This window comes from Neopelma chrysocephalum, unplaced genomic scaffold (genome assembly GCF_003984885.1).
Source record: "Neopelma chrysocephalum unplaced genomic scaffold, ASM398488v2 Primary Assembly neopelma1_88, whole genome shotgun sequence".
Taxonomy (NCBI): Eukaryota; Metazoa; Chordata; class Aves; order Passeriformes; family Pipridae; genus Neopelma; species Neopelma chrysocephalum.
Window position 1 is genome coordinate 263,143 of NW_020897750.1, and position 27,624 is coordinate 290,766.

At 39.9% G+C, this 27,624-nt stretch overlaps 1 protein-coding gene and 1 long non-coding RNA gene across 2 annotated transcripts; both read left to right on the forward strand.

The window, feature by feature from the left end:
• Nucleotides 1-6,028: 6,028 nt before the first annotated feature.
• Nucleotides 6,029-22,969, forward strand: LOC113972097 (glycerol-3-phosphate acyltransferase 3-like). The gene is made up of 12 exons (XM_027692784.1): nt 6,029-6,273; nt 13,080-13,152; nt 14,811-15,081; nt 16,211-16,285; nt 16,941-17,030; nt 17,949-18,042; nt 18,298-18,413; nt 19,821-19,876; nt 20,226-20,311; nt 21,076-21,204; nt 22,305-22,384; nt 22,829-22,969. Exons 1-12 carry the CDS (start codon nt 6,118-6,120, stop codon nt 22,941-22,943), a joined length of 1,341 nt encoding a protein of 446 aa, XP_027548585.1. The 5' UTR covers nt 6,029-6,117; the 3' UTR covers nt 22,944-22,969.
• A 3,528-nt stretch (nt 22,970-26,497) lies between these two features.
• Nucleotides 26,498-27,144, forward strand: LOC113972094. Its single transcript, XR_003535764.1, has 3 exons — nt 26,498-26,565; nt 26,665-26,977; nt 27,131-27,144. It is a non-coding gene; the product is annotated as an uncharacterized LOC113972094 (long non-coding RNA).
• Nucleotides 27,145-27,624: the final 480 nt, after the last annotated feature.

The following is a 27,624-nucleotide window of genomic DNA, read 5'->3' on the forward strand; positions in this document are numbered from 1 at the left end:
TAGAAGGAAAAGGGTTAGTTCTGGTATATTTAAATTTAAATAAAATTCTTTAAGTATTATTTAAAATATATGTGAATGGTGCCAAAATTTAGAAGAGGAAAATTGTTGTGCTTCTTAGCTGTTGTTACAGTGGAGAGAGGGACCAGCTAGGACTTTTATTTCTCAACACACTCATAAATGATCTAGATCACTGGATAAGGGGAATACAAGTCTCTGAATGATACAGAATGATGGACGAGGGTAATGGGAAAGAGCTAGCGTGCATTTCTTACAATGCAGGCCATGTGGTATTAAAAAAAGGGGTAATAAGTACAACACAACTGAAGTGATACATTGGAACAAATGATTCCATTATGGACCATGTTGCCATGATGAAGGCAACAAGAACTGATGGATGTGCCCATATTCCATAGCTGTTTGTGGAGAAAATGATGAAAGGGGATGAATGCTGACATCTTTCAGGAATTGCCCCAAAGGACCCTGTGCTGTGTTTGCAGTCACTCCTAAGCCAGAGCTGGGAGAAAATGTTATGCATTTAACCAATGCAATAAATGTTGGGCATTGACAAATTATTTTATTGCATTTAGCATCAATGATACACAAATCATATACAAGATTTATATGGACAATATGTGAGATATGTATTGAAAGTCGTGTAATGCTTACACATCTGTGATATCTATGCATTGCTAAGGCAAACAAATGTAGTCAGAACATGTAGTGGATTTCCCTGTTTTGTGATACAAAGACTCAAGCCTGTTGTAAGCTACAGGATACAATAAATAAGGTTCTGTAATTGTTGAATTTATGTTGTGTGGAAACAATAATGCTTGTGTGGTCAGAGCTAAATGTATTACAGTCATCCTATGAGTGATACAGTAGTCAAACATACTTCTTCAATGTTTTCATAATTCAAATGTTGATGGCCAAAGATAAAGCATAAATAGCACAATCTTACTGTGGTCAGATATAAACACACATCTGTTTAGTGGTGTAGATGGGATCTGTACAGACCTTAAGAGCAGCAGACATAGATCAGTTAGAATGTTAATGCAGAGGAGTACAGAGTTGCATTTAAGTGCCTGAAAACAGTGTAGTTTCTATAGATAAATATTGCACTTGACATCGCTTACCATGCAATAGGTGATCTTTAAGGTTATTCTGGCTTTTTGGAGGATTTTTCACCAGTAAAACATGAACCTCGGTCTCGATAAATATAAAAAAAAACCTACCAGAGATTATTTCCCCTTTGAGTAGCAATCAGGTGTGGAATTTGAGGTTGAAACATAGAGAAGACATAAGCAAAAAACAAAAAGGCCCTTTTTTTCTCCCCCCTTTTTTTTTTGTTTTGTTTGTTTGTTGTTTGGTTTTGGTTTTTTTTTTAATTTTATTTTTAATAGCTGCAATTGAAAAAGATATATTCTTAGTAGTTTTCATGTGTAAGTACACACATCAGAATTAATGGAGTGCACAATGCTCTGGTCAGTCCTGTTTGAAAGACTTTCTTATCCTGCAAAGCATAATCCTGGTACTCCTGGATATTAACTGATGCTGGCTAACCAGCCCAGGTTTGCTCTCTTGACCCTCTGTCATTGACTTACAAGGCTTTTCTAAGTAGATCAGTCTGCTTTGTAGCATGGTAAAACTCACACAGAAGTACTAGGGAGCCCTAAAACTGGAGTCAGAAGAACATTTAGCAATAGTAACACCTTTATGTGCCTAATGGCAATGCTTGTGTGTACTTCTGTACTTCTAGATGTAAGCAGTTTTGGATCATGTTACAACTCAAAACAGTTAAACAATATACCCTGTATATTTACTATAAAAAAGATCAGCTGATAGATGGTTGACCATGATTGATAGTCATGGTCATTGTCATTCACCTCAGATAGAAATTTCTCTTTGTTAACCTTTAGGGAATGTATTACTTCAACATCTGAAGCACCACGTGACTGAAGCTGATGTGTCAGTGCTCCTTTGGAACAGTATCTGCTGGGGACATACAATGTTCTGGTAGTCTGATAAGAAAGGCATTACAAGAAAGGCAGGCTGCAAACTCCTGATATCCCCTCAGAGTCACTGGAATAGTTAGTACTGAACAGGAAGAAAGCATACCTGGAAAGAGTGGTTCCCAAAATTTCTGTGACTCTGTGATACCTGCTCTTTGAGGCCATGCCCAGTGTTATTTCCAGTCTGTGTCTGCAGTAGGGTGCGTATTGGGAAGGCAAAACCATGGTGGCATTTCCTGAAAGCTGTTATGTCTCATTGCTGGTTTTTATCTGTTCACAGTGTATATGCATCTGCTCGAAAGCTGACTACTGTACAGGAAAAGATTGTTTATACCTGATTTAACCCTTCCATGTAAGGCACTACAGACAGAGCTCAGTGCCGCGTTTGCTTCTCCTTGCACTGAAAAAATAAATGGGTCGTAATTCTGGTTCCCTGTGACAACTGGCAATTAGGCATTAGGCAATGTTTTGCAATAGGAAATTAGTAGAATGACCTGAAGGGATCAAGAGCCAAGAGTAGGTGGCTGACACCCGTTCCATCTCCTTTTCATTTCCCTAGGAGACCAGGATTGTTTCAAGTGGATTTCTTATGCTTGTGGGTGTCATTTTGAGATTTGTTAAATTAAAGGGAGCTTTGCTCTTGAATTCCTGTGTCACCAGCATCTCTTTTGTCTAAGTTAGATTTCATGAACAGAGAGTTTTGCACATTGTCTTGCGGCTTTTCTTGACATTCAGCGTAGTTTGTGATAAAGAAGCTCTTGTGGCTATTTGGTATAAATTCATCAGCTGTTATATACTGGACCTTACAAATGAATGCTACATTCTGTTGCTGCATGTTTATTTGAATTATTTGCAATACCTTCACACTTCCCTCTCCCAGCTTAGAAATGGATATGATTGCAGCATGGCTGGCTATTGGTAAGAGGGACAAAGAGGGCAGAAGAATGACATGCAGAAGCTCTGTTTAGTCAGTGGCTGGCAGAATTAATTCTGAAAGAAATTATTGTGCCGAGGAAATTTGTGTAGCCCCATCACAAATTGTAGTTATTCAGCTCATACTGGAATTCAACAAACATGTATAGTTCAGTGGTTCTTTGTAAATAATAAAAGATCAATTATTGTAATGGGATGTAAAAAGCTATGCCAAATTTCTGACCAAAAAACAGGAAGCTGTGTTATGAATTGCCTCGAGAAATAAAACATTTCCTTTCTTCTTCCCATCATGAGCAAGTGCATGTGCATCACCTTCATTCAGGGCAGAGATAAAACTCCAATCCATATGGATTTTGTAGTGCCTTTGGGCTGGATAGTTTGACCACCTCAATAGAGAGGCTACTAGCAACTCTTTAATTCTTTCACTTGGAATGCCATCCCTATGGCCTTCTCTTTCACAAACCTGCAAGGGGCTGGGGCTGCCAGGCTGGCCCATGAATTCAAGATGATTCAACCTACTGACTGCAGTAGGTTGTTGCAGGGCTATGTGTCCAGGAGCAAACTGACTGGAATAGGTGTAGTAATTCTCTTTTGCTGTGTGGAAAATGTGACATGTTGGGTGAAAAGCAATAGATTGCCAAGATCTCTCTATTTATTCCCCCTCTAAACCTGTTTTGCTTATTTTTCTCACACATCTGTGATAATTGTCTCATCAACCCTCAAAAAACCTCTTGTGTCTTGGACTGAGTGGTTTGCCAGGGAAAATTATAGCTGACAATCCCATAATTCAGCATAATAGATGGGTGAACATGGGAGGGGGTTGCTTGCTCTCTGGTATTTTTAGAAAGTGGCAGATAAGGTTTACAGTGTCTGTGCTCATGGTGTAGTGGGGAATATGACTTTGTAAGAGTTAGGCAGTGCAAATGATAAGGTTTCATGGGATGGAAAACAATTCTCCCCTATTCAGGAGAGGAAACATCTTCTTACTCCCACCCAGGGTAGGCAAGTCTGTCTTCCCTTCTATCCTTTTAAGAAAGAATCCGTCTTTTGTGTGTCCAAACTTATTGCTGAGGCATCCCATCAAGCGAGTCACCACATCTTCCTGTTACTTTGTGTCCTATCAATACTTAATTTTGCCCACCTTTCCTGCCTCAATCAGGTCCCAGAAACTACCTCCACCCTCCCGCCCACGAGGTTTTTAGCACCCAGACGACATACATTCCAATCCCCTGTGTTGGGGCTGATGGCACCTCTTCAGAGACACTGCCTCGTGCCAGGTGCATCAATGCCCGCCCATCCAGCTCTCCACCGTATGCCACCCTAGGGATCATGTGTTAGCTGGGCAAGCCACTTGAGGAAGAGACCAGTAATGAGAATGTAAGGAGTGGTAGCTAAACAGAAGTGGGTAAGTAAAGCTGTTCTACAAGCGATAAAACATTGTTCCTAGGGGAGCCTGGAACTGGAGCCTTTTGGTGGGGCAGGTGAGAAAATAGTGGTTGATGGCGTACCTGGCAGCGGCAGCGTGATGGGAGAGTGAGGGGCTTGAGGTTGCCATTGAGAGAAAGAGCAGTGGGAAAGCAGAAAAAAACCAAACAAACAAATCAGCAAGATTTTGTAGAAGATACAGAAAGCTCAGAAAGAAGCCAGAAAGGGGAGAGAAGGCAAAGAAGCTAAATAATGAGAAGAAGCAAAAGAAAAGTTAGACTGCTGAAAAAAATTGCAATGTAGTTGCAAAGACCCGAGGGATGTCATTCAGCAGAAAATCTGAAGATACAAAAGCTACTTGATTCACTATAGGGCACAAGAAGCACGCCATGGATTCACATGAGCTTGAGAACACGTCAGGATCCTGCTTGTTGGTGCCTGGGCATGTGGTATAAACTAGAGGACTTAGAGGTGGTACAGCCCACTCTGACACCCGTGCTTCTGTTACTGACTGGAGGGTATTGGGTGCACTTTCTACAGAGGATCTTTGGGTCTGCTTTCATTTCCAAGAAAATCCAGTTTGTGTGTACTCAGACTGCTCCACAAACCAAACAATGGTACATGGGAGCAGGGATACTTTAAAAGGACAGCCCAGCTTTAGAAAAACACGCTAATGTAAGTATGTGCAAAGGGAAGATGCTTTGTGGACTAGCATATCACTGTCTTGGAAGTTTTGCTCATTCTACCAAAGTTAGTTAATTTGTTCTGTGAGAAGGTTGTACACAAGCAGCTGGTGGGCTCCCCTTGAATTTTGGAGTTATTCACCTCTTCTGTTGTGCATACAAAAAGGCAGGAGAGAGGTGGCTTGTAAGGGGCTGTACTGTGTCTTTCCTAAGAAATACTGAATTAGATTATTGACAATTGATAGGATAGAAAGAGAAACTGGATTATCTATTGCATTTCAATTCTGTAGTTGAATAGATGAAAAGGTTGAAAGGCTGAAAGGCTTGTTACTTCACCACAGTGTATTTTGTAACCCTTTAGTACAGGCTTTTTGGCTAATTTCTGGTAGAGCAATGGAGGGAGCAGGTTTATCATATTGTCAATCTCTGCCTGCTAAAACTCACATCTTCATTTCATGTGTGTTATTAAAAAATAAAATAAAAGAGCCTGACTTGCACCTCAAGCTTCAGTTTCATTCCTTTGGTCAAATACCAAAATGAGGCAGTTATTTCCTCATGAAGTAGAAAATCTGACTAAATAAGTCACCAAATTGCGCAAATGTCAGTTGGAGAAGTGCTTAATGTGTATTAAATGAGGTTTAGAAGAGAAGATTTTAGGCAGTATGAAAACCACACCCATGTAATTCTGTATTGTAATTTGTTGGCAGGACACCTTGTGAAAACTGGTTGACACACTGAAAAGTTTTCTTATTGACAGTATCTAATTACCTAACATATATTATTACCTATCATGTGTTTTTTTTTGTTCTCCCCTGGTGAGTAAATGCTTATCAATTACAAGGAAGTGGGTGGAGTTAGAGTGGGATAAAGGGTAGAAATCACATTATTATTGAGGGTATCTGTGGGGTCAGGCTTCAGAGAGCAGCAGCCTTCGCCTAGAGATAACTTTGGCTCTTAGAATGTGTAATTTTTATTTGCCTTCATCTCTGGAAGCTTGCTAGATTCTCCACTACAGATGAGCATATATTCTCAGAAAGGCAGCTAGTTGGCATTTTGGAGGAGTAAGCATGGAAGAAAATAGAGAGAGCCATGGTCTTGCAGAAAGCAAGATTTTGTCAATCTGGATGATTTTGTTTGTGGCGTTAGTTTTGTTGCCTTCGATATTCCGAGTGTCTTTGGGGATTTCTCATTTCTATGTGAATATTGTAATAAAAATATTGGAGGTAAGTTGAGAATTAGGTTCAAAAGGTATGTGTTTGCTGCAGGACATGTTTAATAATAAAAATCTACATTTTTTATAGAAGCCATAAAAGTCAGCAGAAAGAATTCCATTAACTTGGATATGTTGTTTGAAGCTTTATTTTACATGATAGTCTTTGAGCGGTGTCTTTAATGATATCTAGTTATGTGCTGGTTTATATATAATCTGCTGCTGGTTTGAGGTTTTCTTAGATTAAAGTAGAGACTTCATGATCTATTCTAGTTCAAGCTGGTTAAAGTACTTCATGCAAGTAGCGTACTCATGACAAGTCAGATAGAAAGAAAAAGATGTATTAGTTTATGGGACTTGGTAAGTAATAAGAACATGTATTTTAGATGTACATAAGATTCAGGGGTTTTATTTGGATTATTTTATTTACATGGTATTAATATTCTAGGTAAGAATATTCACTCTGTGTGTTGCTTTTTCCAGATGTAAATCTGGGGGATCCAGCAGTTACAAGTTCTGTTGTACGAGACTTGAGGAATCTGTGCAACCTTCTAAAAGTGTGATTTTTCTAGAGATGAACAGATCATGGCTAAGATCCTAATTCTGCTGCTATCAGTAAGAGGTTTCTGGGGGTTTTAATAAGACATAATTCCATTTAGTTTTTCAAGTTTGACTTTTTGTATCCATCATTAGCCAGAAGTAGGTGCAGTGAATTCATCATATTGAACAGTGAAGGATTTCCATTTTCCAGTAGATTAACTTTGTGCTTCTGGCATAAACCTGCCTTCTGTGAATATACTTTCTACTTGTGGCAGAAAACACGTTACTAGTATTGTTGCTATTATTATTATTAAACTGTTGGAGTTATCTATTTGTGCAGTAGAACATGTCTGTAGCTGTGTGATATAGTTAATATCATGACCATCTTACCTTGCCAATTCTGTCTTTTTTTCTGTCTTATAATTCTTCTATCTCTTTTTGTTTGTTTGTTTGTGCTTGTTTGGGTGTTTGTTTTTTATTTTGTTTTATTTTAATGCTGATTAAGAGCTCTTGGGCAGGATCTGTCTTCAGCTGTATGAACAACATTCAGCATAGTGCACAGGACTGCAAAGTTTAGGGTTACTTGCTTTTTCAGATATTGGTGTTAATGGGAAATGACTGCCTGGAGTGGCTATATGTAATATTGGCCTTCATATCTGATATGTTTTTTTAATCAGCTAGTGCTATGCTAATTAAATTCTTCTTGTTATCTACTTAGTACCTTATCTTCTTGGCACTCTTATATCAAATCTGAGAAGGTCTTTGGACAGATTTGCTGCTGCAGTTGGCAGACATTAAAGTAACTTCTGTATTTTTCCCCCCACTCTGTGCACTTTCCAGCTTTGAGAGATGTTTGACCCACTCAGTGCGTGCTTTATATAGGAAGGCACTTTCTTCGTAAGGCACGTTAGATATTTCTCTTTCCACAGTTTTTGTAACAGGTTATAAGCATGATAATTTTGTGTTCACAATGTGGAGGATCAATTTATCAAAAAAGAAATAATTAAGTTAATTGTTATATGATCAGGTGCAGCCTTTTATGTCTAATTCCCTGTGGCCACAGCAGCTAATAACAGGAACAGCACAACTCCATGAACTGCAGTTCAGACTGGCTTGTTTTGTGTTTTAGTTCAAAGTTGCTCCCTAATTGTCTGGTGGGCAAAAAAGGAGTTTCCTCTGTTTTCATCTGACAGGTAATTCCAACTGTTTTCTTTGAAGTATTGCTCAAATGCTTCTCATTGTGCCAAAAGACTAACTAAGAGCTATTTTGGGGGGAAGTGGGAGGGAGAGAGGATGGAGGGAATTTTAGGTCACCTTTGCTTGTGCTGTGGCCCACTAGGCTCTTTGCAGGGAAGAGCAGGACTGGGAAATGCTGGGTTAAAGCTTGTGCATGTAATTGCTGGGCCTATTCTTTGAGTCCTGGGGCTCATTCCTCAGAATATGGCCAAAATTGCAGCTTGGGATACAGTCAGCTTTAAAGCAGGCTTCTGTGTGTCCCTTGTTTGAGAAATTAACAACTTGACATTGAAAGTCCAGTGAAGTGTGGACTGGTTTCCGGCTGTGACGTTATCTACCTGAGATATTGCTAATGGGGTAATGCACAGAGACCGACCGTGATTCCTGTTTTTATCCGGAATGGCGAAATAGGATGCCAAACCGGATAGCTAAGCTGAAAATGCAGATGCTTAGTCATATATTAGCACACTATGGATTATATTGCAGGAATATCAGTCCTTTAGGAAGTACCAAACAACTGGTTGATGTTTCAGCAAAAAAATCCACTATGACTGGATTCTCCATTATGTTGCATTTGATTTGGTCTGTTATGTAGACCTGCAGAATTAACAGAAAACTTCTCACCTGACAACACTTTGTTTGTTTCTTACGGCTGTAAATGGCAAATAGAGAGGCAGAGGGAAAACATGTTTCATTTTCCTCCATGTTTGTCAGCTTGAGAAAAATAAAAAAGTAGAGCTTGAAATCGAGGACTTCAAAGTCAGAAAATATTTTTCAAAGAAAGCATACCTGTAGCCCTTACTGAATTTGCTGGGAGCAAAAAAAAATGTGTTTTAGAATAAAGCTCAAGTTTTCAGATCTATTACTAAGCAATGAGTAATAGTGGCATATGATAAGTCAATTTGATTTCTTGACTTCACTGAAGTGTTTTAGCACTGTGAACAGTGACTGGAACAAATGGAAAAGATGTAAGCATGTATGGAAATAATTTGTACCCTCTAGAAGTGATAAAGATGAATGTGGTTTGATTTCTGATAGGGTTACTTTTCCCCATATGCTTGTAAACTTCTATTTGTAAATAATGTGTTTTCTCTGAGTTTGTACTTGCTTGTCTATATCAGGGTTTGATGGAAATGACAATACTAGCGAAGCTGTTCTAGGGACGTTATTCCAGCTGTTCCAAAAGAAAATGCCTTTGCTAGGATGAAATGTACACCATGCTCTCGCAGTCCTGTGGAGAGTCAAAGAAACATATTGAACAGCTGTAGCTCTATTTGCAAGAAACTTCTGGAATTTTGAGTTCTGAACTTCTGTATGAAATTGGAGCGTTGTTGTTTCTTGAGAAATACTCACATGTAGGAAAGACATCTAATAATTGTGAATAGTCTTTGAATTGATAGCTACACGGAGGTAGCTAATATGCTGTAAACTCCCACTGGAGTATGGGCAGATGTTGCTGATGCTTAAACTAGTGAAAGAAGCTCCCTGCTGTGCTTTCAAATACATGGCTATCCTGAGCTAGCCTCTGCAACAAAGCCCAAACAAATTACACCTGTGCTCTTATTCCAAACAAATGTTTGTGACTCTTCTCAACCTATTTCATCAGCCCTCACTAAAGCAGGCAGGAGATTTGTGAGTCCTTTTCACAATCTGATGGTGGACAGTCACATTCTCTCAGACATGCAATGTAATACTCAGATCATTTGATCTGGGTTCTTGGTTGTGATGTGAAAAGGAAAATGAGGCCAGACAGAAAGGACTGTTGAATGAAAAGGTCCCAACTGCTTGATCTTAGATGGTGATTTTAGTTTGTGCTAAAAGCCTACTGACCTTCTCTTTGCCATTCTATTGGAAGACTATGGGGAGTAATTGCCCCAAAGCCTTTGTCACACGAGAAAAGGATTGAGAAAAGTCAATGTAATGAGTGACTAGAAAAACCTCTTGTAAGAATATGGGAGAAGAGGTAGTAAAACATGAGAAAAGATGCAAAACTGAATTATTACATAGTATAGAAAAATTGAGTACTTTAAATGGAAAAGGGAGGAAAAACTGCAAAACCCTCATAAAAAACCACAAAAAGTGAGATTTTGGAAAATGAACGTTTCATATTGTATAGTTTTTCCTGTCAGGTACTATGAAGAAAGTAATTAATATAACCAAGTATTGGGCATTCTTATTTTGTTTAGAATGTAATTACAGGAAGCTCAAACAAATGGGCTGTTGGAGTTAAGCTGTCAGGTCTTCAGTATTCCATCTGAAATCAACCACTGGATGTTTGGACTCCTTGTGTCCTCATCGCTTCAGAAATGGGAGTGAGGAAAGCACAGCAGCCGAGTTGTCATTCAGATAGCAAACTTAGGAATGAAGTTGCTACATTTAATACTTAAATTCTGTGTTAGTTGCAACATCTGGTTTATTTTTGTAAGGCATTTAAAACATCCTTTCATTACTGTTTTGCAACAAAGACCAGCATGACATCTCTGTCTCAATGCTATGCAATACAAAGGTGACTGCAAAGACTTATTTCACATTTAAAAACAAATTATACGTACAGATGCAACTGAATGCAGAACAACATAGTAGCTAGTCTGCTGAGTCAGTCCAGGGTTTGACCCAGACATACAGCTTTGACAGGCTTCAATTCAACTGCTCGATGAAAAGCTGAAGAGCTGGGTGGTTGTATGGTCAGATTCCCTCCTCACTCCTTGTTGCCTCAGTCTCCCATGCCAGTTCATGAACTGGGAGGGTTTTTTGTCCCACAATGATATTCATCCATGTTTTTTTTGTAACTGCTCCCGTTTCCAACAATCTCTGGTGACATGTTCTGGACAATGAACTCACAACTTAACTGTGTTTTGTGGAAATATATTGCCTTTTTCTTGCTCATACACTTTTATATGATGAACCCCAGTTCTTGTATTAGAAGAGAAAACAGATAACTGTACCTTATGCACTTGCCCTGTGCCAGACCAGATTTTGTAGACCTCTGTCCCATGCCATCTTGGCCAAGCTGACAAGCCCTGTGTAACTGTTCAGCCCTTGAAAGCTCCTCCTCTTCTGCCTTGTCCCCCCATCTTTGTAGCCTTGCCTATTTAGTTACAGCCACTTTTGTCTCACTCTTTCTCTGTTCTATGAGTCAAGACTTTATATTTTACTAGTAATATTTATAAATTTTTGTTGGTTTTGATTTGTCTTACTCATTTAAATTAGTTAACGTATATTTTGAGTCAGCTTGGTTAGTAATTATCACCCTTTTTCTATCTGGCAATCAAAAGCCAGCCTCCTTGAGCCATTCCAAATCCTCCGGGACGGTATGAGCAAGCTCATTTCTCACAGTGCTTGCTGGCTGCCAGGTCCCTCTCTGTGTAGGAGGACTGTGATAGGCAAGATAAGGGTGGTAGACAGGAGACAGGAAAGCAGAGAGTAAGGAAAAAAGGCTTTATTTGTCAAGCTCAGTGATTTTTATTTATTTTCCTCCCTCATGCCATACAAGCATCCTAAAAGAATATTGGGGAAGGGGTGAGAACCAGCAGTACATTATAAACAGGTTAAATTTGCCACGTGTCTGCCTTTACTCTCTTTTGCAACATTGCTGTACCTGTTCCATATGTTCTTTCCTTTGTCAATGTGTGGGCTGCTGTTTTCATGACATCCCCTGGCTCCACAATTCTAACTGACTCTCCATGTGTTGCAAAAGATTGAGACAGGTGATGTACCAGTTGACCTTTTCAAGAGAGTAATTGGGAAGTATAGACAAGGTGAAGGGCTGTGGTGTGGGATATTTTTTTTTAATTTCTTCTTTTTTGATTTTGTTTTTTTTGTGTTATGGTGTTATAACAGATGCTTTACATGGAGTTTAAAATACCCCATCAAAGCCTATTCTGCTTTCACTTTTTTCTTTTCTTTTAAGATGGCTGGTAACTAAAGGTAACTAAAATATCCTAATTACGCCTTGGCAAAGTATGCCTTTTTTTACTGACTTAAACTTTACTGCTACAGAAGGAGCTGGTAGAGAGCATGGAAAACTTAAGGATGGCAAAAAAGCTAATTGATATTGTTGGCACATGCAACACATTGTAATGTAATGAAGACTATTTGAGATCAGCTTTGTGGTGACTTAGATGGCTGCACACGTCAGTAAGAAGGAAATACACTTTAAGCAGGAGTTTATCCTGAAGCAGATGGATTATCCTTATCTACTGTAGATGGGTAGCTTTAATAGCAGGTGAAGGCATAAGCTGAGTGGGTTGTTGATTCTTTGATAATGAGCAGAGCCTACACTCAAGCATCCTGTGTCCTTTGTTAGGCCAGATATCTTGACATAAACACAGGAAGATCTAGGACTCACTAGAGCTACTATTTATATATGTATGATGAAAACATTCAAAACTATGAAAACTTGAAAAATTAGGCGTATTGGTATATTTGATTTTGCTAATGGAGAGTTTTATGATATTCTGCACAGGGAGGAGAAACTTGGTTTAGCTCAAAAAGGTGAAGACAGGGAAGGGTGAAAGCCCATTACCAAAGCTACTTCTTCAGAAATACCGTGGATACAAAATGTTGCTGCCTCTGTTTTCTGTTAACAGAAACCACATTAATGTCCTAAAAATGCGGTAATCTCTTTTATTCTTTAAAATTAATTTTTTTAGATCTATTTTGCAGCATCTCTCTAATGTCAGTGATAGTATTTTGCATAACCCTATTGCCTGAAGCAAAGTGGAAAAGAGAGAGTTTTGGACCCGTGGATCTCATAGTCTTTCAGGTAGCTCAGTAATTTGTTGAGCCTCCAGAAGAAAAACAACTGTGTCCGGAAAAGAAGTTTGAGCCAAACAATTTTTCCTGGAAATGGTGAAAGGTAGTCTATGTAACAAATGAAACAGGAGGTGTACAGGACAGCCTTCAGGCTCACTTTGAAAAATGAAAATCTAAGACCGGGTAGGAGTAAAAGAGGCTCAGACAACTCACCTAAGGTAATTACAGAATGTCTAGAAATGATGAAATTAAAACCATCAACATCTACTTTTCTTGTTTTGGGAACAGTGGGCCACCCTGCAGATTGAGGAGGGAGTAAAAAAGCAGAAGGTGCTGGCGCTTGAAAATTTAATCTCCACTGGTAAGATCTCTGGATGAAGGGGACACAGCACTATTCATCTTGTAAAAAGGCAACTATTTAAAAATCTTACTTAGAAAGGAGTTTGATGGGCAAATAACTGATGAAGTTACAAAGCTACAGAAGGATGTTATAAGCAAAATAATCTGCGAATTATTGAGTCGTCTTGAATAAAAGGAGCTAGAGACTAGTGTGGGTATAGAAAGACATTGCTGATAAGCATTTGGGAAGCTGTCCCTGTTTTCATGAGTATTTTATGCTTTCTGACTCCATCAGCTCTCTCTTTACAAGACTTAGAGGAATAAGTGTTCTTTGCTCTTGACGTTGCTCTGCATGGATTCTCTTTTGTTTCTTGTAACTCCTTGCATGGAAAAAACCCAGGGTCTCTCAAGTAAAGGAGTTACAGCATCCCATGGATCGCGGTTAAATTTTGCATTCTTGTCTAGGCATGAGGATAAAATCTGAGTAATTTTTTCCCCAAAATATTTTTCCTTTCTTCTTTGACCAGAGGGGAGTGGGTAATCCTTTTACTTGTAGTGCCATTTTTAGTCATTAGTTGCGTAGACTGCTTGGTTTGTTAGCTAATAAGTTTTGGGTCTGATGATTTCCTGGGTGTCGAAAGTTTGACTGAAGTGCAGCTGGAGGAAAGTTTTGTGATTCTGGTGGGGGTAGTATATTGATTAAGATAAATTAAGCATATTTTGAGTAATGCACATTTAATGTCATCCAATACCCCCCTTCAAAAAAAAACAAACAAACCAGCAACCAAAAACAAACAAACAAAAAGACCACAACCCCTCCCAAAAACAAACAAACAAAACCCCACAAACAAACAAACAAACAACAAAACAAAAAACCCCCCAGAAACTCTCCCCAAAAAACAAAAGGCAAGCAAGAAGGCCAAGTGTTAGCTGGTATGAATCAAAACAGTTTTAGTCACTTTAACCAGCCAGATAAGAATCTGGTCTCAGAGTGACCTCAGCAAACACAATGAAACTTGCTGTGTGGTTGTGCTATGGGGTGTAATTTTACAAATAGGAGATCATGAATGTGTTTTTATTCTTCCAGCACAAGGTGTCTGAAAGAATATCGTGCAATGTTACACTATACATGTTTCAGGGGTGGGGGGAAATCTAGACACTTTCAAGTTTCTTGGTAAGGAGGGGACTCTCAAAGGAGAAGGGATAGAGGAAGAGAGAAGGCTCTGAAAAAAAAATACAGAGGAAGGGGTTTGTTACAGCTGGGAAAAAGTAAAACTCATCAGCAGCAACAAGAACAATAAGTATACAAGCACGGGCTGAATCTGAGTCAGGGCACCAGGAGGGATCTGCAACCTTGGCAGTGCATTGTTGACATTTCTAGGTGTGTGTACATATCTTGTTTGGTAAATGACAATGAAATAGGTGTTGTGCTCAAGGTTTTATTTGCAGCTTGATCTGAATGCTTTTCTCCTTCCCCAGCAATTTAGGGGGATTATATGGCATAGGATTAGAGAAGTAACTTGTGGAATTAAATGTCAGTACACAAATGAGGCATAACAACGCAATTATGGTGCCTGAGTAGGAGGAAAGCTATTTCTAAAAAGCACATGTATTTTACTCTCTTTGCAATCCATGTTGTTCATTTCACTGTGTGGAAGGAGGACTCATTTCCTCATGCAGGGATCATCCAGAAAGATGAAACCCCCATGGAAGAGGAGATTGCTGGCCGGTGCCAAGGATGCTTCAGCCTTGCTGATGTTATGTACTTCTCCAAGAAGGGGTGTGAGGCAGTTGCAGAAGATGAAGTCACTCGACGGTTCTCCTCCGAGGAGCTGGTGTCCTGGAACCTCCTCACCAGAACCAATGCCAACTTGCACCGTGTCAGCTGGCAACTCACTGTTGTGTGGGTCATTGGGATCCTAATTCGGTATTGTCTCCTGCTGCCTTTTCGGTGAGCCAGATGTAATTTGGTGGGATCTGCTTTTCATGTTACTTTTTATGGAAGTTGTGAAAAAATATGGCTTTTGTCTGTTTTCCAAGATGCCATCTAAACTCAAATATCCCTAAAAGAAAAAAAAGAGGTGCCAAAGATGTAAATTTCTCATGTTCCGTATGTTTGATTAGTAATTAATTAATAGTAATTAGTAATTAACCAGCAAAACTGTATAGGAATAAACTGGATATCTTTTTGTTAGGTAAAGTAACAACTGTTTCAACTGAAAGGATCAGGCTCTACTTGCCTAAGAGACAGGGAGACTGTGTGCTGAACACTTGGGATTTGAAGCAAAGCCAGTGTTCATGGGGCATAGGGTTGAATGGAGGGAAAAAAAAGAGACATTCACTTGGAATGTGTTAAATGTTCAGTATTTTAAAATTTTCTATTAAGCAAAACCAACCTTTGTTGTATTGACCAAACCATTACAAATATTCATGTGTTCTTGCAAACAACAGGAGCTTTTAAAATTCCTTATTCTTTTGATGGGTGGGCAATATACTTACAACCTGGCTGAAGTGCATGGTGGAATTTTGTACCAGTCACATAGCCAAGCACGTATACCTGACTGTAAACTTAGATATACAGCTTAAGAAGACAACGTTTGTGTAGAAATGGCTTCAATATACTGGTTGGGTCAGCCATTAGTAACCAATGGAATTTAATTTTCATCCTTTTAGAGTGGAAATACATACCGAAATTTCTGGATAAGTTTTTAAAAATGAAATTCTGAGACCTTTTTGGCCCTGAGAAATCTCACCTGCATAAAAGAACACCAGCCACTACTTGCTGTCTTCTTTGAACACCATGGCTTCTTTACCGTGTGATACCTTCAGATCAGAGCATGGTGCTTTTTGGAAGTTAGGCTCCAAGCAGCACAAGGTTTTGTAACCAGTGCAGGATTAATTGGGTGAAAACATGTGCTTGTATTGTCCCATTGGGCTTTAGTGGTTTCTATTGCTAGTTAGATGCTATTATGGCAGAGGGAAGCATTGTGAAATGGATCAAAGGGCCAAATAAAATGTTTTCTTGCTTACTCTTCCAGTTTTGCTTCTTAGCATTTAATTAAGATTATTTTACTTTGTAGCCTCTGCTTGTCTGTTTTCAGCATCCTGTTGCTGGTGTTGGCCAGTATGGTAGTAGGACAGTTTCCAAATGGCAGGTAGGTGTTTGCTGAGGGCTCTACCGATTTCTTTTTCATTTCTTTAAGGTTTTGAACTGGTACTTGGAACACTCTGCTTGTGGCCAGAGGATTAATGCGGACTATCATGGGGTGACTTTTTCTCTACTGTAAACTTATGGAGTGCTATGAGAGAGAGTATGGCAATGGCACCTGAAAGCAGACATGCAATGTAAGCCAGATAGATACTGCTGGAAGCAGGTCTTAGAGCATAAAATAGAGTATGCTCTACCTGAGTCAGAACAGGGCAATTAAATCACCTGTACTGAGCAATTCCATATTAATACTTTGAGATTGTTGTGTCCTGTCACTGCAAGAAACTCAAATGTGATTCACCAGCTAGATAGTGCTATATTAAATTTATGTTAGTGAATGAGAAGAAATCTATAAAACAAAACCCTATTATCCACTCTGCTTTGAATCTGGTGCATTTAGAATAGATTACAGTAAGAGAGTGGATCAAGAATATCTCTGATGCCAATGAGCTCCTTCTGTGTGACATTGTTACTGCAGAGAATCCTCTTAGTATGGGCTTTGTAGTAACAGCTATTTGGAATAATCTGGAGAGTTTACATTGGAGTGTTCTATGACTGACTACATAGAACTGGAAATGTATGTATGGCTTCATTTCTTTTAGAGTTAAAGGCTGGCTGAGCAACCAGGTTCAGATGATATGTGCCACACTAGGTGTCCGATGTCTGGGTGGTCTTGTTCATTTCCACAACAGGTGAGTGGTTCCAATCTGCTCTCAATGGGTTGGTATTCGTTCTTACAGTACTTAGTGTCTCAAGTTTCAGAGAAGGATTCTTATTCCATTACTGCATGGATACTATGATAGCATCATTTATCCAAAAAGCTGTTTGGATCATCTAGACTCTGTCAGGATGTTTGCATGCCCTATTGTGTCTTCTGTTGTGTAATGGCAGGGTATGTGTAGGTGAAGTAGTACTTGCATTCCTGGTTAAATAGACACTTAGACATTTTTCAGTGTTTGCCATGAACTTGTTTTAACCACATGCAAAAATATTGCCATAAAATGTTCATCTGCCCCAGTAGCCAATTTGTTTAGTAACTAATTTTTCGTGCTCTCTGCTGAAGTAAGTTATGGGAGGTATTTTGGTAAATCTTTGTAGTGTTCTTGCTTGCTTAATGGTATGCTTTATGTCATGGAGGCTTCTGAAATATCTTGTTTGTGCTTTAGAAAGAAAAGCGAAGTCATGCTGCAGCGTCTTTGCTTTTAGAATTTTAGTGTCCAAATATTCTTTGCTACATGCCTCTGTGAATGGTAATATATGCAGCTAAAATGCATATCCAGGGAAATCTCATATTTTCAGCTAAAAGGAAACTGGTTTTGGTGAAATGCCAGAACTGCTGAAATGTGAAGGGACTCTCGAAAGTATGAGGAAAGATGACTTATCTGCTGCAATGTACTACCAGAAATTTTAACATATATGCTGTAATACTAGTATTTTAAAATGTTTTGTGTTCTCTCACTTCCTACGGATTTGCAGATAAGCCACAGGCCTGAAATGCTTTTGTTACTCAGTCTTGATTGTGCATGTATGCTTGCTGGGTGGGTCATCTGATGGGGCCTGTAGTCTGGACAATAAAGGTTTAATAATTACCTTTATGGTTGTCATTGCAGGGAAAACAGACCACAGCAAGGAAGCATCTGTGTAGCCAACCACACATCTCCATTAGATGTCCTAATCCTGGTCAGCGATGGATGCTATTCTTTGGTATGAACAAGAGAGTTGGTAAATATCAGTAATGTTGAGATGCCTGTAGATGTAGTGTTGGGGAAGAGGATAAACTAATTGGTCGAAAAAGGGGGATTTGATAGCATTCAAACTCTCATTTTGGACTGCAAAAAAGCACATGCAGGCAAGTGTGTGTGCATTTATGACCAAGAGAATTGGTACAATTTGTGATTAAGCTTAGAAACAGATGCGTGTGTGCATTTGCATAGTAACAAGTTTCTTTTGGTCTTGCAGGTTGGCCAGGCACACGGAGGGCTTATAGGACTCATTCAAAAATCTTGCATGCGGACCGGTCAGCATGTCGTATTTGAACGTTCGGAAATGAAAGACCGTCACCTGGTGAGGAAAAAGTAAGGTAGTGTGAGCTGTTTGCTTAATTGTCTGGTCAGGTCTACTAATTGTGAGGTTCAAGCGTAAGCTGAGGCTGCTCTTACCTGGGTAAGAGCAGCTGTAGGTTGTCATCAGTGTAAGGTTTGGAACTGCTCTGTCAGAGAAGGTGCAGGGTGTAGCAATCATCTTTAAGGTCTCTTCCAGTCCAAACTATTCTAATAATTCTACTCCACGTTTGATCATTTGCCACGTAACCTCTGGGAATTTCCACATTGCTACAACTGCCCTGTCTGCCACAGGCAGGACCCTATTCATTCAGTTTTGAGGCTGTGATTTTGGATGTCAGGACAGAAACCAGTGTTCTGTCTGAACTGCTTTCCAGATGATGGCTTGTCCTGGTACATTTACTCACCAGCTCTGAGCATCAAAGCTGGTAGTATCTGCTGTTATCACAGTATAAAGGGAGAGTGATTGCAGCGAAGAAAAACCCCCAAAACCAAGGTATGACCTAGCTGCTAGAAGCTGGAAGAGCACCTGGAGTAGTGTCATAAAATTTTTGCTTAATGCCTATGCTGCTCTCAAGACAGGCAATACTGATTCCTGGAAGAAACAGCATGTTGGACTTTAAGGACATAAACAGGATTGACTCAGTATGACAGTTCTTATAGAATCAGGTGTTTACAGAGACTGTTCTTAGTCATCCTAAATCTTCATGAAAAAGGGTGCAACGCAGCTAACATAAAGTATCTATGACAGTTTGTCCTTAGAAAATTGGAAAGGGTTCCCTATGCTAGATCATTCTCTTTTTTAATTTTTTTTTTTTATTTTATGATATCTGATATTTTGCTTTTGTTCTTTAATGCAGACTGGAGAGGAGCTGCATGCTCTTGAGTCATAGGAAAGATGGGTGTCATGGAAAACAACAGATTTTGGTGTCAGTCATCTGCTTAGTAGTGATACATTTGTTTTTAAGTGATGCAGCTAATGTAGTAAGATAGCAGACTGTCACTTGACTAGATGTGGAGAATCATTAGATACATGTAGAACTGATGCTATGTACCTAGAAGGCATGAACACTAGAAATATGGAATATACTTCAGTCAGGCAAGTTTGACTGTGTTCATAGCTGAAACCTGGGAATTTATTTTCACACACTTCAAGTACCACCATTTTCTGGCTTCATGTTAACTAGGTTAAAATGGTAAAATTAAACTTCATACAGTTCTGTAAAAAATGTACTTTTGTAATTAGCAAGAGATAGTTTCAGGCCTGTGTCTCACTATCACATGTCCCAGCTGAGGCTACTGCCTGGCAAAAGACAACAGGGCAAGGGCTTTTCTTGTCCTATGTAAGAGGTAATGGATGTTTAGATGCTTGGACAAATATAAATATGAAATATACAGTGAAATTTTATTTTCTCTCCACAGAATTAGAGAACACATTGCAGATAAGGCCAAATTACCCATTTTAATTTTCCCAGAAGGTAGGAAACAACTATATTGATTTTATTGCTCTTCTCACTTCTTGCCACTAAGTGCAGTTTATTATATCCAGTCTTTACAAGTGAGGTGTTTGTTTTTGGTTTGTAGAATTAATTAGCTCTTGTGAGATATTAAAGGTCAGGTTCTAGTATCTTACAACAGTTTTATGACAGTCTATTTACTTTAGCATATAACACAATGGAAGAGAATACAAGCTCTGGGATTTTGTTCCAGAACTAAAGCTTGCTTTCTCCTTTGGCAAGTTAAGTCTCCTTAAGACAGTTTATGATTCATTTGCTGATACTTTTCTCAGAATGGATTAAGCTCTTCATCTGTTTTAATTCTGGCCAGGTACCTGCATTAACAACACATCAGTAATGATGTTTAAGAAGGGAAGCTTTGAGGTAGGAGGGACCATCCATCCAGTAGCAATCAAGGTAATGTAACTGCAGTTTTCCAAATGTGGAAGGATTGTTTGCAAAAGCTTCTCATGTCAGAGAAGGTGTTCATGTGTAAACCTTATCAAGGGGCTTGTTTGGTGTGAATGAGGTACTGAATAAGCCCTGAGAAAACAAAAACTTGATGGTTTGCAACGTTCAGTGCAGTATGGGAAATGTTTCATTGAGGATCTTTGCAACTGGTTAGGAGCAACCTGAAAAGCACAGTGGCACTTGCTGTGCTGTGTGTTCAGTTCTGCTTGCTCATTCTGTCCTAGGGCTCCTGGCTCTTGTGAGCTCTGAGGATAAAGGGACTTTGCTTAGCACTTCCAAGTCTTTCTGAGTAGCTTTAGCCAAGTTGCCCTAGATCTAGATATGTTAGTCACTTTTTCTGGAACTCTAATATTGCCTAATCTTAAGGAAATCATTAAAAGTGGTGTGAACATTTTTCATTAAACCTTCGTAGTCAGCATATCTGTAGATGACAAGTCTTTACATTTCAAGTAAATCTCTTGTTACAGTTGTGTTTCAATGGGTCTGTTACAGTTTGAGGTCCTGCGTGGCTTGTAAATGAAAAATATTAGAAACCTATAATAAATGTTGGAGCCTTACTCTGAATTTACTGATGCTTTTAGGAGGTGTGATTAGATTTACCCCTTTTTAATAAGTTGAACTGTGACTTTGTGGACGAAAAAAAAGCAGCTTTTGTGATTTAAACTAAGGTAGCAGATCATGCCCTTGTGCTTATTCTTCTTGTCTTCCAGTATGACCCCCGCTTTGGAGACGCCTTCTGGAACAGCACAAAGCATTCTGTGATGACCTATGCTTTCAATCTGTTGACCAGCTGGGCTATTGTCTGTAACGTATGGTACCTGCCACCAATGGTCCAAGAGGTACTTATGCTTTTCTAAGTTTTGAAAGTGCTTTTAAAATGTTGTCTGTGTTACTATGCACAGTGTTTGTGAATTTTTATTGATAACTTAGTTTGGACTAAGACCAGAAAGCAACACTACAGTCTTAAAATTGAGCACGGATTTATGTGGGTTAGTTATCTTCAAGTAAAAACTAACCTTGAAGATATTCAGATGTTCCTGCACCGTGCTCCCCATTGCTGCTAAAACCTTTACTTGGGTGCAGATGCAGTTGCTTTCTTCTGATCCCTGAGACTAGAAGGGACATAGGTTTATGCTGCAGGAGTCCTGCCCCTCAGTCTGGCATAGACCTCCTGTTTTTATTCTAGAAGTGATACATAGATTCAGGCCTTCTCTTCACTCCATACAGGGTTGCTTCTGTTTCCGTGTCCCCCCGCTACCAGCATCTTCCCAACACTCTGTTCTCTGTAACAGCTTCCTCCCACCACCTTGTTTCTCAGTCCTGCAGCATATCCAGCTAATCCTTTGCCTAGCAGCTTTACCCCACAACTTAGCAGAGCCTCCCAGCCCACTGCCCTATATACCACCCTGACGCTGACAAAGTGCTCAAGGCTGTTTCTCTAGCAAAGCCCCAGTTTAGTATTGCCTACCATGGTCTTTGCTTAGCCCTAATTTTGGCAGGGAAGCTACTGTAGTACATGTATCTTCAGTCCTCTGAAGTTTGGGCAGAGTCCTGTGACCTCACAAAAATTTGAACGCACGAGGCCCAACCCTGTTCAAGAACCCCGTCTCCTGCAAGGGTGATCCTGTCAGTGTGTTCCCAGCTTCAGATTCATACTGAAGTACTGGGAGCAGACACATCCCCTGCTCTGGCCAGACCTGTGACCTCATGCTGTGTGTTGTTTGAGATTGCCCCAGAAGCCAGAGAGCCTCCCACTTAGTTCTTTTTGGCACTGACTGGTGGCAAACTGGGCAGCGTTCCCCAGGATCAGCTGGAACTGCCCTGCAAGACACATCTGGCTTGTGGGTCTGGAGGTGCCTACTGTCTGACAAAATGTCTTTAAGTGAGGCACAGAAAAAATGTTTATATTGTAAAGTAAACAATTTAATATATTTTTCAGGAAGAAGAAGATGCTGTTCACTTTGCCAACAGAGTCAAGGCTGTCATTGCTGCTCGGGGGGGAATGTCTGTGCTTCCTTGGTAAGAAGCAACACCTCTGAGATTGGGTTTAAAGCCTTTTAAGGTGTTCTGTATTCTGAAATATTAGCCTGGAATCCTTTAAAACTTCTTCCAGATTTGCTTTGCTTGCACTGTAGTCCATCACCCTTACTGACTCTAAGTCCAGAAAATATTCCTTGAACAATTCCATTAGGATAAATAGAATAATATAGTATATAGAGAGAAATAGAGCTGACAGGTAGATCTAGCCAGCAGACAATGTTAGGTGAAAATGAATTATTGACTGTTAAATGCTGGGTTAAGAAAGGGCATTGTTGTGTGGTAAGACTTGGCAGTACAGATCATTTAGCGTTGTCGTACAAAATCCAACATTAAGAGTGGAAACTACGCAGTCTAAATATTGCAGTGTTTTTCTGCCTTGCCCCTGAAGTGAGCTCAAGGCTGTTTCTTTTCTGTATCTTTCAGGGATGGGGGACTAAAAAGGAAAAAGGTGAAAGAGTCTTTCAAGGAAGAGCAACAGAAAAAATATTGCCAGATAGTAATAGAAAATGGATCTGTGGGAAACAGAAATGTTTGTTAAACGGTATTTATTTTATCTCATTTTTCCATGACTTATCTCCACCAGAAAATAGACTAGTTTTTATATGAAACTAAACATGTTTTCCTTCTGTCCCTTTAAGATATTTTGCACATGACACAGCAGGGAAACCATAAAGAGATATCCTTATTTAATGCAAATTACTCTAATTTTATAAATAGGAAAATATACTAGCTACTAGTAAAATTCTCTCTGATGTTGAGTGAGAAAAATTGGCAATAAAATTTCTTAGGCTCATTAAAACACCATTTTAAAACATTTGCAATACCTTGAGGACTTAAATGGTTACCTGTTAGCTTCTAACAAAACAGGTCTGTAGTCCTAGCCTGCTGCCTCAGTGACTTGGACTAGCAGTGTTCCTGTCAGCCACAGTAACCATGCTGTGGAGAGCTCCTCACATCAGGAGACATTAGGCAGTTCACCAAAATATGTTTTCCAAATTGTATGTTGGAGAGGAAGTGTTGGATGTCAGAGGGGAAAACCCCCACGTGTTGACTTTCCCTTCCATGTCACAAGACCAGGGACAGCAATGTAGAAAGTTTTCTGTTCTGACAAAGAGCAGAACAGTGTCCAGGGCAGCATGCCCCTGACGCCTGGGTGTGTGATGCTGAGGTAAATTAGTCACAGCCAAGGACAGAAAGAAAGTCAAGACACAAAGAAAATATATTGTGGTTTTAAATTACATTTTATCTTCTAGTTTTGTTATGTCCCTTTCTGTGTCTGTTTGTATGCATTACACAAATTAAAGAAAACATTTGATGTGACATCCATTGTCCTCTGTTATCATTATTTCTGGAGAGCCACCTGCTTATGTTACCACTCGATATGAAGGCTAAGGATTTGCTCTCTGACAAGCCCACCCTCCAGAAACAAACAGAACAACTGCACATAAGAAGTATGAGATGGAAATATTTCCGTCACTTACATTATTTGCTGGTGTAAAATATTTGCTCTCCTGGTAAGTAACTCCCATATGGAAGGATCTAGTTTCTTAAATGATCTGAATAGCCCTAATGAAACACACACAAATAGGTGTTATTTTGCCCAAGGTTTTCTGTGACAGAGATGTTGGTAAGGACAGTTAATAAGGTTTACATGAGAGCCCATTGATGAAGAGATGAAGGATCTGTTGTGGTGATCACAAACACAGCCTGCAGAGGCACAGATGCACAGATACAGCTCTGCCCAGCCCTGGAGAGTCTAGAAAACTAATATTCAGAGGAGTGGCTAACAGAGGTGATAATTGCCCTGAGGCTGCATGGCACAGAAGTGGCATGGAACTGAGCTCTCCTCTTCTGAGGCCAGGCTGGGCTTTGCTACAGGTATGTGAATTCTTTTGGTGGATCAGTCCGTCCAAATTTTGTTGTCACAGGTAAGCAGTAGAAGAAACTGCCCTTCTACAAAGCTTTTAGCCATCCAGGTAGGGAGAGTGCTACCAGTATGTCTACAGAGGAGAATTGCCTCAGGCTCTCCTGCTGTGAAAGAGGGCTGCTGACTCCTGAATGTAGTAAACTGTGCTTCCATGGCTGCTGAAGCTGTTGATTTATTTTCTAGGTATAAAAATGTGAAGAAATGTGGTAGACAATCTCTTCAGTGTGCCAGAGTTTAAAATTGAGAGATTTTCTTTCTGTGTGACTGTTGTCTGAGAGTCACTAAGAGAGGCTGCAGTAAGACAAGTGTGGGGAGCATCCCTCCCACACTACTGTGTGCTTTCTTCCTGCTCAGAGGTAAAAACGGAAACTGAGTAAGCAAAAAAGGGGGCAGAGACAGGAAAATATGGGGAGATAAGACTGTTGGAAGAGACATTTTCTAATGTGGGCTCTGCTTCTGTAAGAAATTAGGAGATGATGTGCCTTTTTTCCCAGCCTGCTACACTTCCCCAGCTAACAAAGAGAAGAGGAGCCTTTGAACATGTGATCCTCATCATGGCTATGACTCCAAGTCTTGTAAAAGTATAGCTCAGACCTCTGAAGGTACGAGTATTACATGTCACCTGTGGGAGGATGGTGGGATTGTCAGTATTTCCTCTGCCATTTTGTGGCTATCTTGACAAAAGAAGCTGAAAACTCTGTGAAGTACGTATGTACATATAGAATAGGGAAATGTAAAGCAAGTGATGAACACAAGAATTTTTTAATGATGAGTGAAATGTGCTTTGTTAGCTGCCAAAAAATACCAGCCTAACTTGAAACAGAGACTATTTTGTCTTGTCCTGCTTTAAAGAAATGTTTCTGGTTTTTAGTGGTGCTTTCTTTACCTACCTTCCACCTCCTTCATTCTTTTGAAATGCAAATGAAATATAGAATATATCAGCAGTGGCCTTGGCAATTACTTTTACCTGAAATTGTATACTGCCCTTAGAGTGATAAGGTTATAGAGGAATTGATTACTATCCAAAAGGACACCACAGATAAGTGTGTCTTACACCTCCAGCAGGAGGGCATGGTGTGGGGTGAAGTTGTAGCCCCACAATTAAAGTTTGAGATAGTGCAAAAGTTAGGCCGTGTTCCATGAGAGCAGTGGAGCTGGTTAGATGGTTTCCATGGACACGGCCTTGGGTTGCAGGGAGTACAAGGTTAAGACGGTTTGATAATGTGCAGGTGCTTGGATTCCTGGGTGTTGTTGTGGGAATATGTTTGTGTTGTGTGTGAAGTTGGCAAGCTCAATAAAAGGCTGCCTGCTGCGCTGAGCAGGCAGACATCTCTTGTCTCACCATCCTAGTGTGTCTTGTGCATCTTTCTTCCCCCACTGGACCAAGGCCTCACGACAAGATACCCTGCGACAGCATGCTAACAGTAAAATCATACCCTCTTGCTATGTGAGTGAGTCAGAGACAGAGAGTTGAACATAGCTGCTGTTTCTAACTTTCAGAGACATCGCTGTTTGATCAGCTGTGTGGATGGAAAACCAGATATATTCAAAAAGCTCCTCCTTTAGGTCCTTAATAAAACTCATGCAGGATGGTCAAGGTGCAGTGCAGAATCTTTGTACACAGTGTGGGTTCTGTGTACAGAACCTGTAGCTCCAGACCTTAAGTCACATGGGTGCTATCCTGTTTCAGGCTGGAGCTGTGTTCCCTGTATTTAGAGTCCTGAAGCCTTGAGTAAGTAAGGGCACCCCACAAAATCCCATAAAGGCTGGGTCACTGCGTGTAACATGCCTCTGCTTCCTTAGGCAGGCTTCCAAAATCACAGCTTGAGAAGGAGTCCTCTAAAAACATGTTTTTAAATGTTTGTGTTGCTATTACCTAATTTTTCCTTGGTTGGGAGTAGAACTTGTAAAGGTGAGTTATGCTTTGACCCCTTTAAACTAAATCTGCAGACTGAAATAGCTTCAACATCTGTCTCATTTCTGGCTTTTCATCTGTGGATTAAGGAGAGATTATTTGGATGTTACCCCTATTCATGCTGCTCTGCTGCAAGGGTAAAATAACCTGAAACAGATTGTAGTTATTCCGTGTTAAGAAGTGTAAGGTGAATTTCTGTGTAAATGACCACCACTGCCTTAATGTATTTGAGCCAGTTTTTTAGGAAGGTTCTCTAAATTTCCTGGGTCTCTGGGAATGTATTTGACTCAAATACGAGATGGGACCAGGAGTTTTGAGGTCTCTTTTTATATTTATTTACCTATAAATATTTTTTTCTGTCTATACACACACAGAGTATGTATATAAAGGGATGACCAAGTGCCTTCTATGTATTAGGAGCGTAGTGTGGACATGAGAAACATGAGTTACTTATAACAATAGAAATGTTGTGGATTATTAGAAGATGTAGTGTTAAGCAACTTGATGACCTGACAACTGAATAGAAGTTGGCTAAAACATGTGATAATCTTTCACTGTAATGTACTTGCATGTTAACAATGATTGATGTAGCTCAGGTCCTTAATTCCCTTGGATCCAAATGTGTTTTCTAAAGCTGTGTCTTACCTTTGGGAACGCCTGAAATGCCCATCTCTCTCCGACTTCTGCTGACCGGCTCTGCGTTATGAGCAGCTCTTTTTCCCGGCTCAAGGTACGTTCCCGTGACTGCACCACGAGCATTAGAAGAAATGGGCAACGGGGGCCATCTGGTGGCGTCCACTCAACTAGTAGCAAACTCCGCCTTGCACAACCTGCTCGCCCTAAATTCCGATAAATGAGCCTGTTATTTCTCCTACATTTCCAGGAAACCATAAAAACATAGCAATAATGCTGTGTACCCCCAGCACGGGATCTTTGATTACTGGTCGTGGTTTAATACCAGCAAAGCTTGTGCTTGTTCGAAGTTTCAGCAGCCTGTGTTGTGTGGGGTTTCCCCAGGTCATCTCCAAAATCAGAACTACTTCTGTCCTTCAGTTCATTCCAAGTCAGGTATGGGTCTAACCCCTGGGCTTTTATTTGTATTTTAAAACTCAGTAAAGGCAACAAACCTGAAGGCAGTAGGACATTTGGATTTGTCACGATGAGTTTCTTTGGTACCTTGATGCAGTTAGCTCCTGATCTGAGACTGATGATACTTTCAGAAGAAAACAGGTTTTCAGGATAATAAGGGAGATGTTCTGAACTTGTTTCCTACCAGCATGCATTTCCTTGAGCTGTAGTGAGAACAGCGAACAGTTAGTGCCAAATTTAACAACCCAGCATTTCACTGAAACTCTTTCATGTGCAGCTTGCCATGAA

What these genes read in the sequence shown, in the direction of transcription:
- LOC113972097 (XM_027692784.1), top strand. Translation starts at nt 6,118, where the DNA reads ATGGAAGAAAATAGAGAGAGCCATGGTCTTGCAGAAAGCAAGATTTTG. An exon ending in TGTCTCCTGCTGCCTTTTCG is followed by an intron (nt 15,082 to 16,210) that starts GTGAGCCAGATG and finishes TTTACTTTGTAG; the next exon opens with CCTCTGCTTGTCTGTTTTCA. An exon ending in CGTCACCTGGTGAGGAAAAA is followed by an intron (nt 18,414 to 19,820) that starts GTAAGGTAGTGT and finishes TTCTCTCCACAG; the next exon opens with AATTAGAGAACACATTGCAG.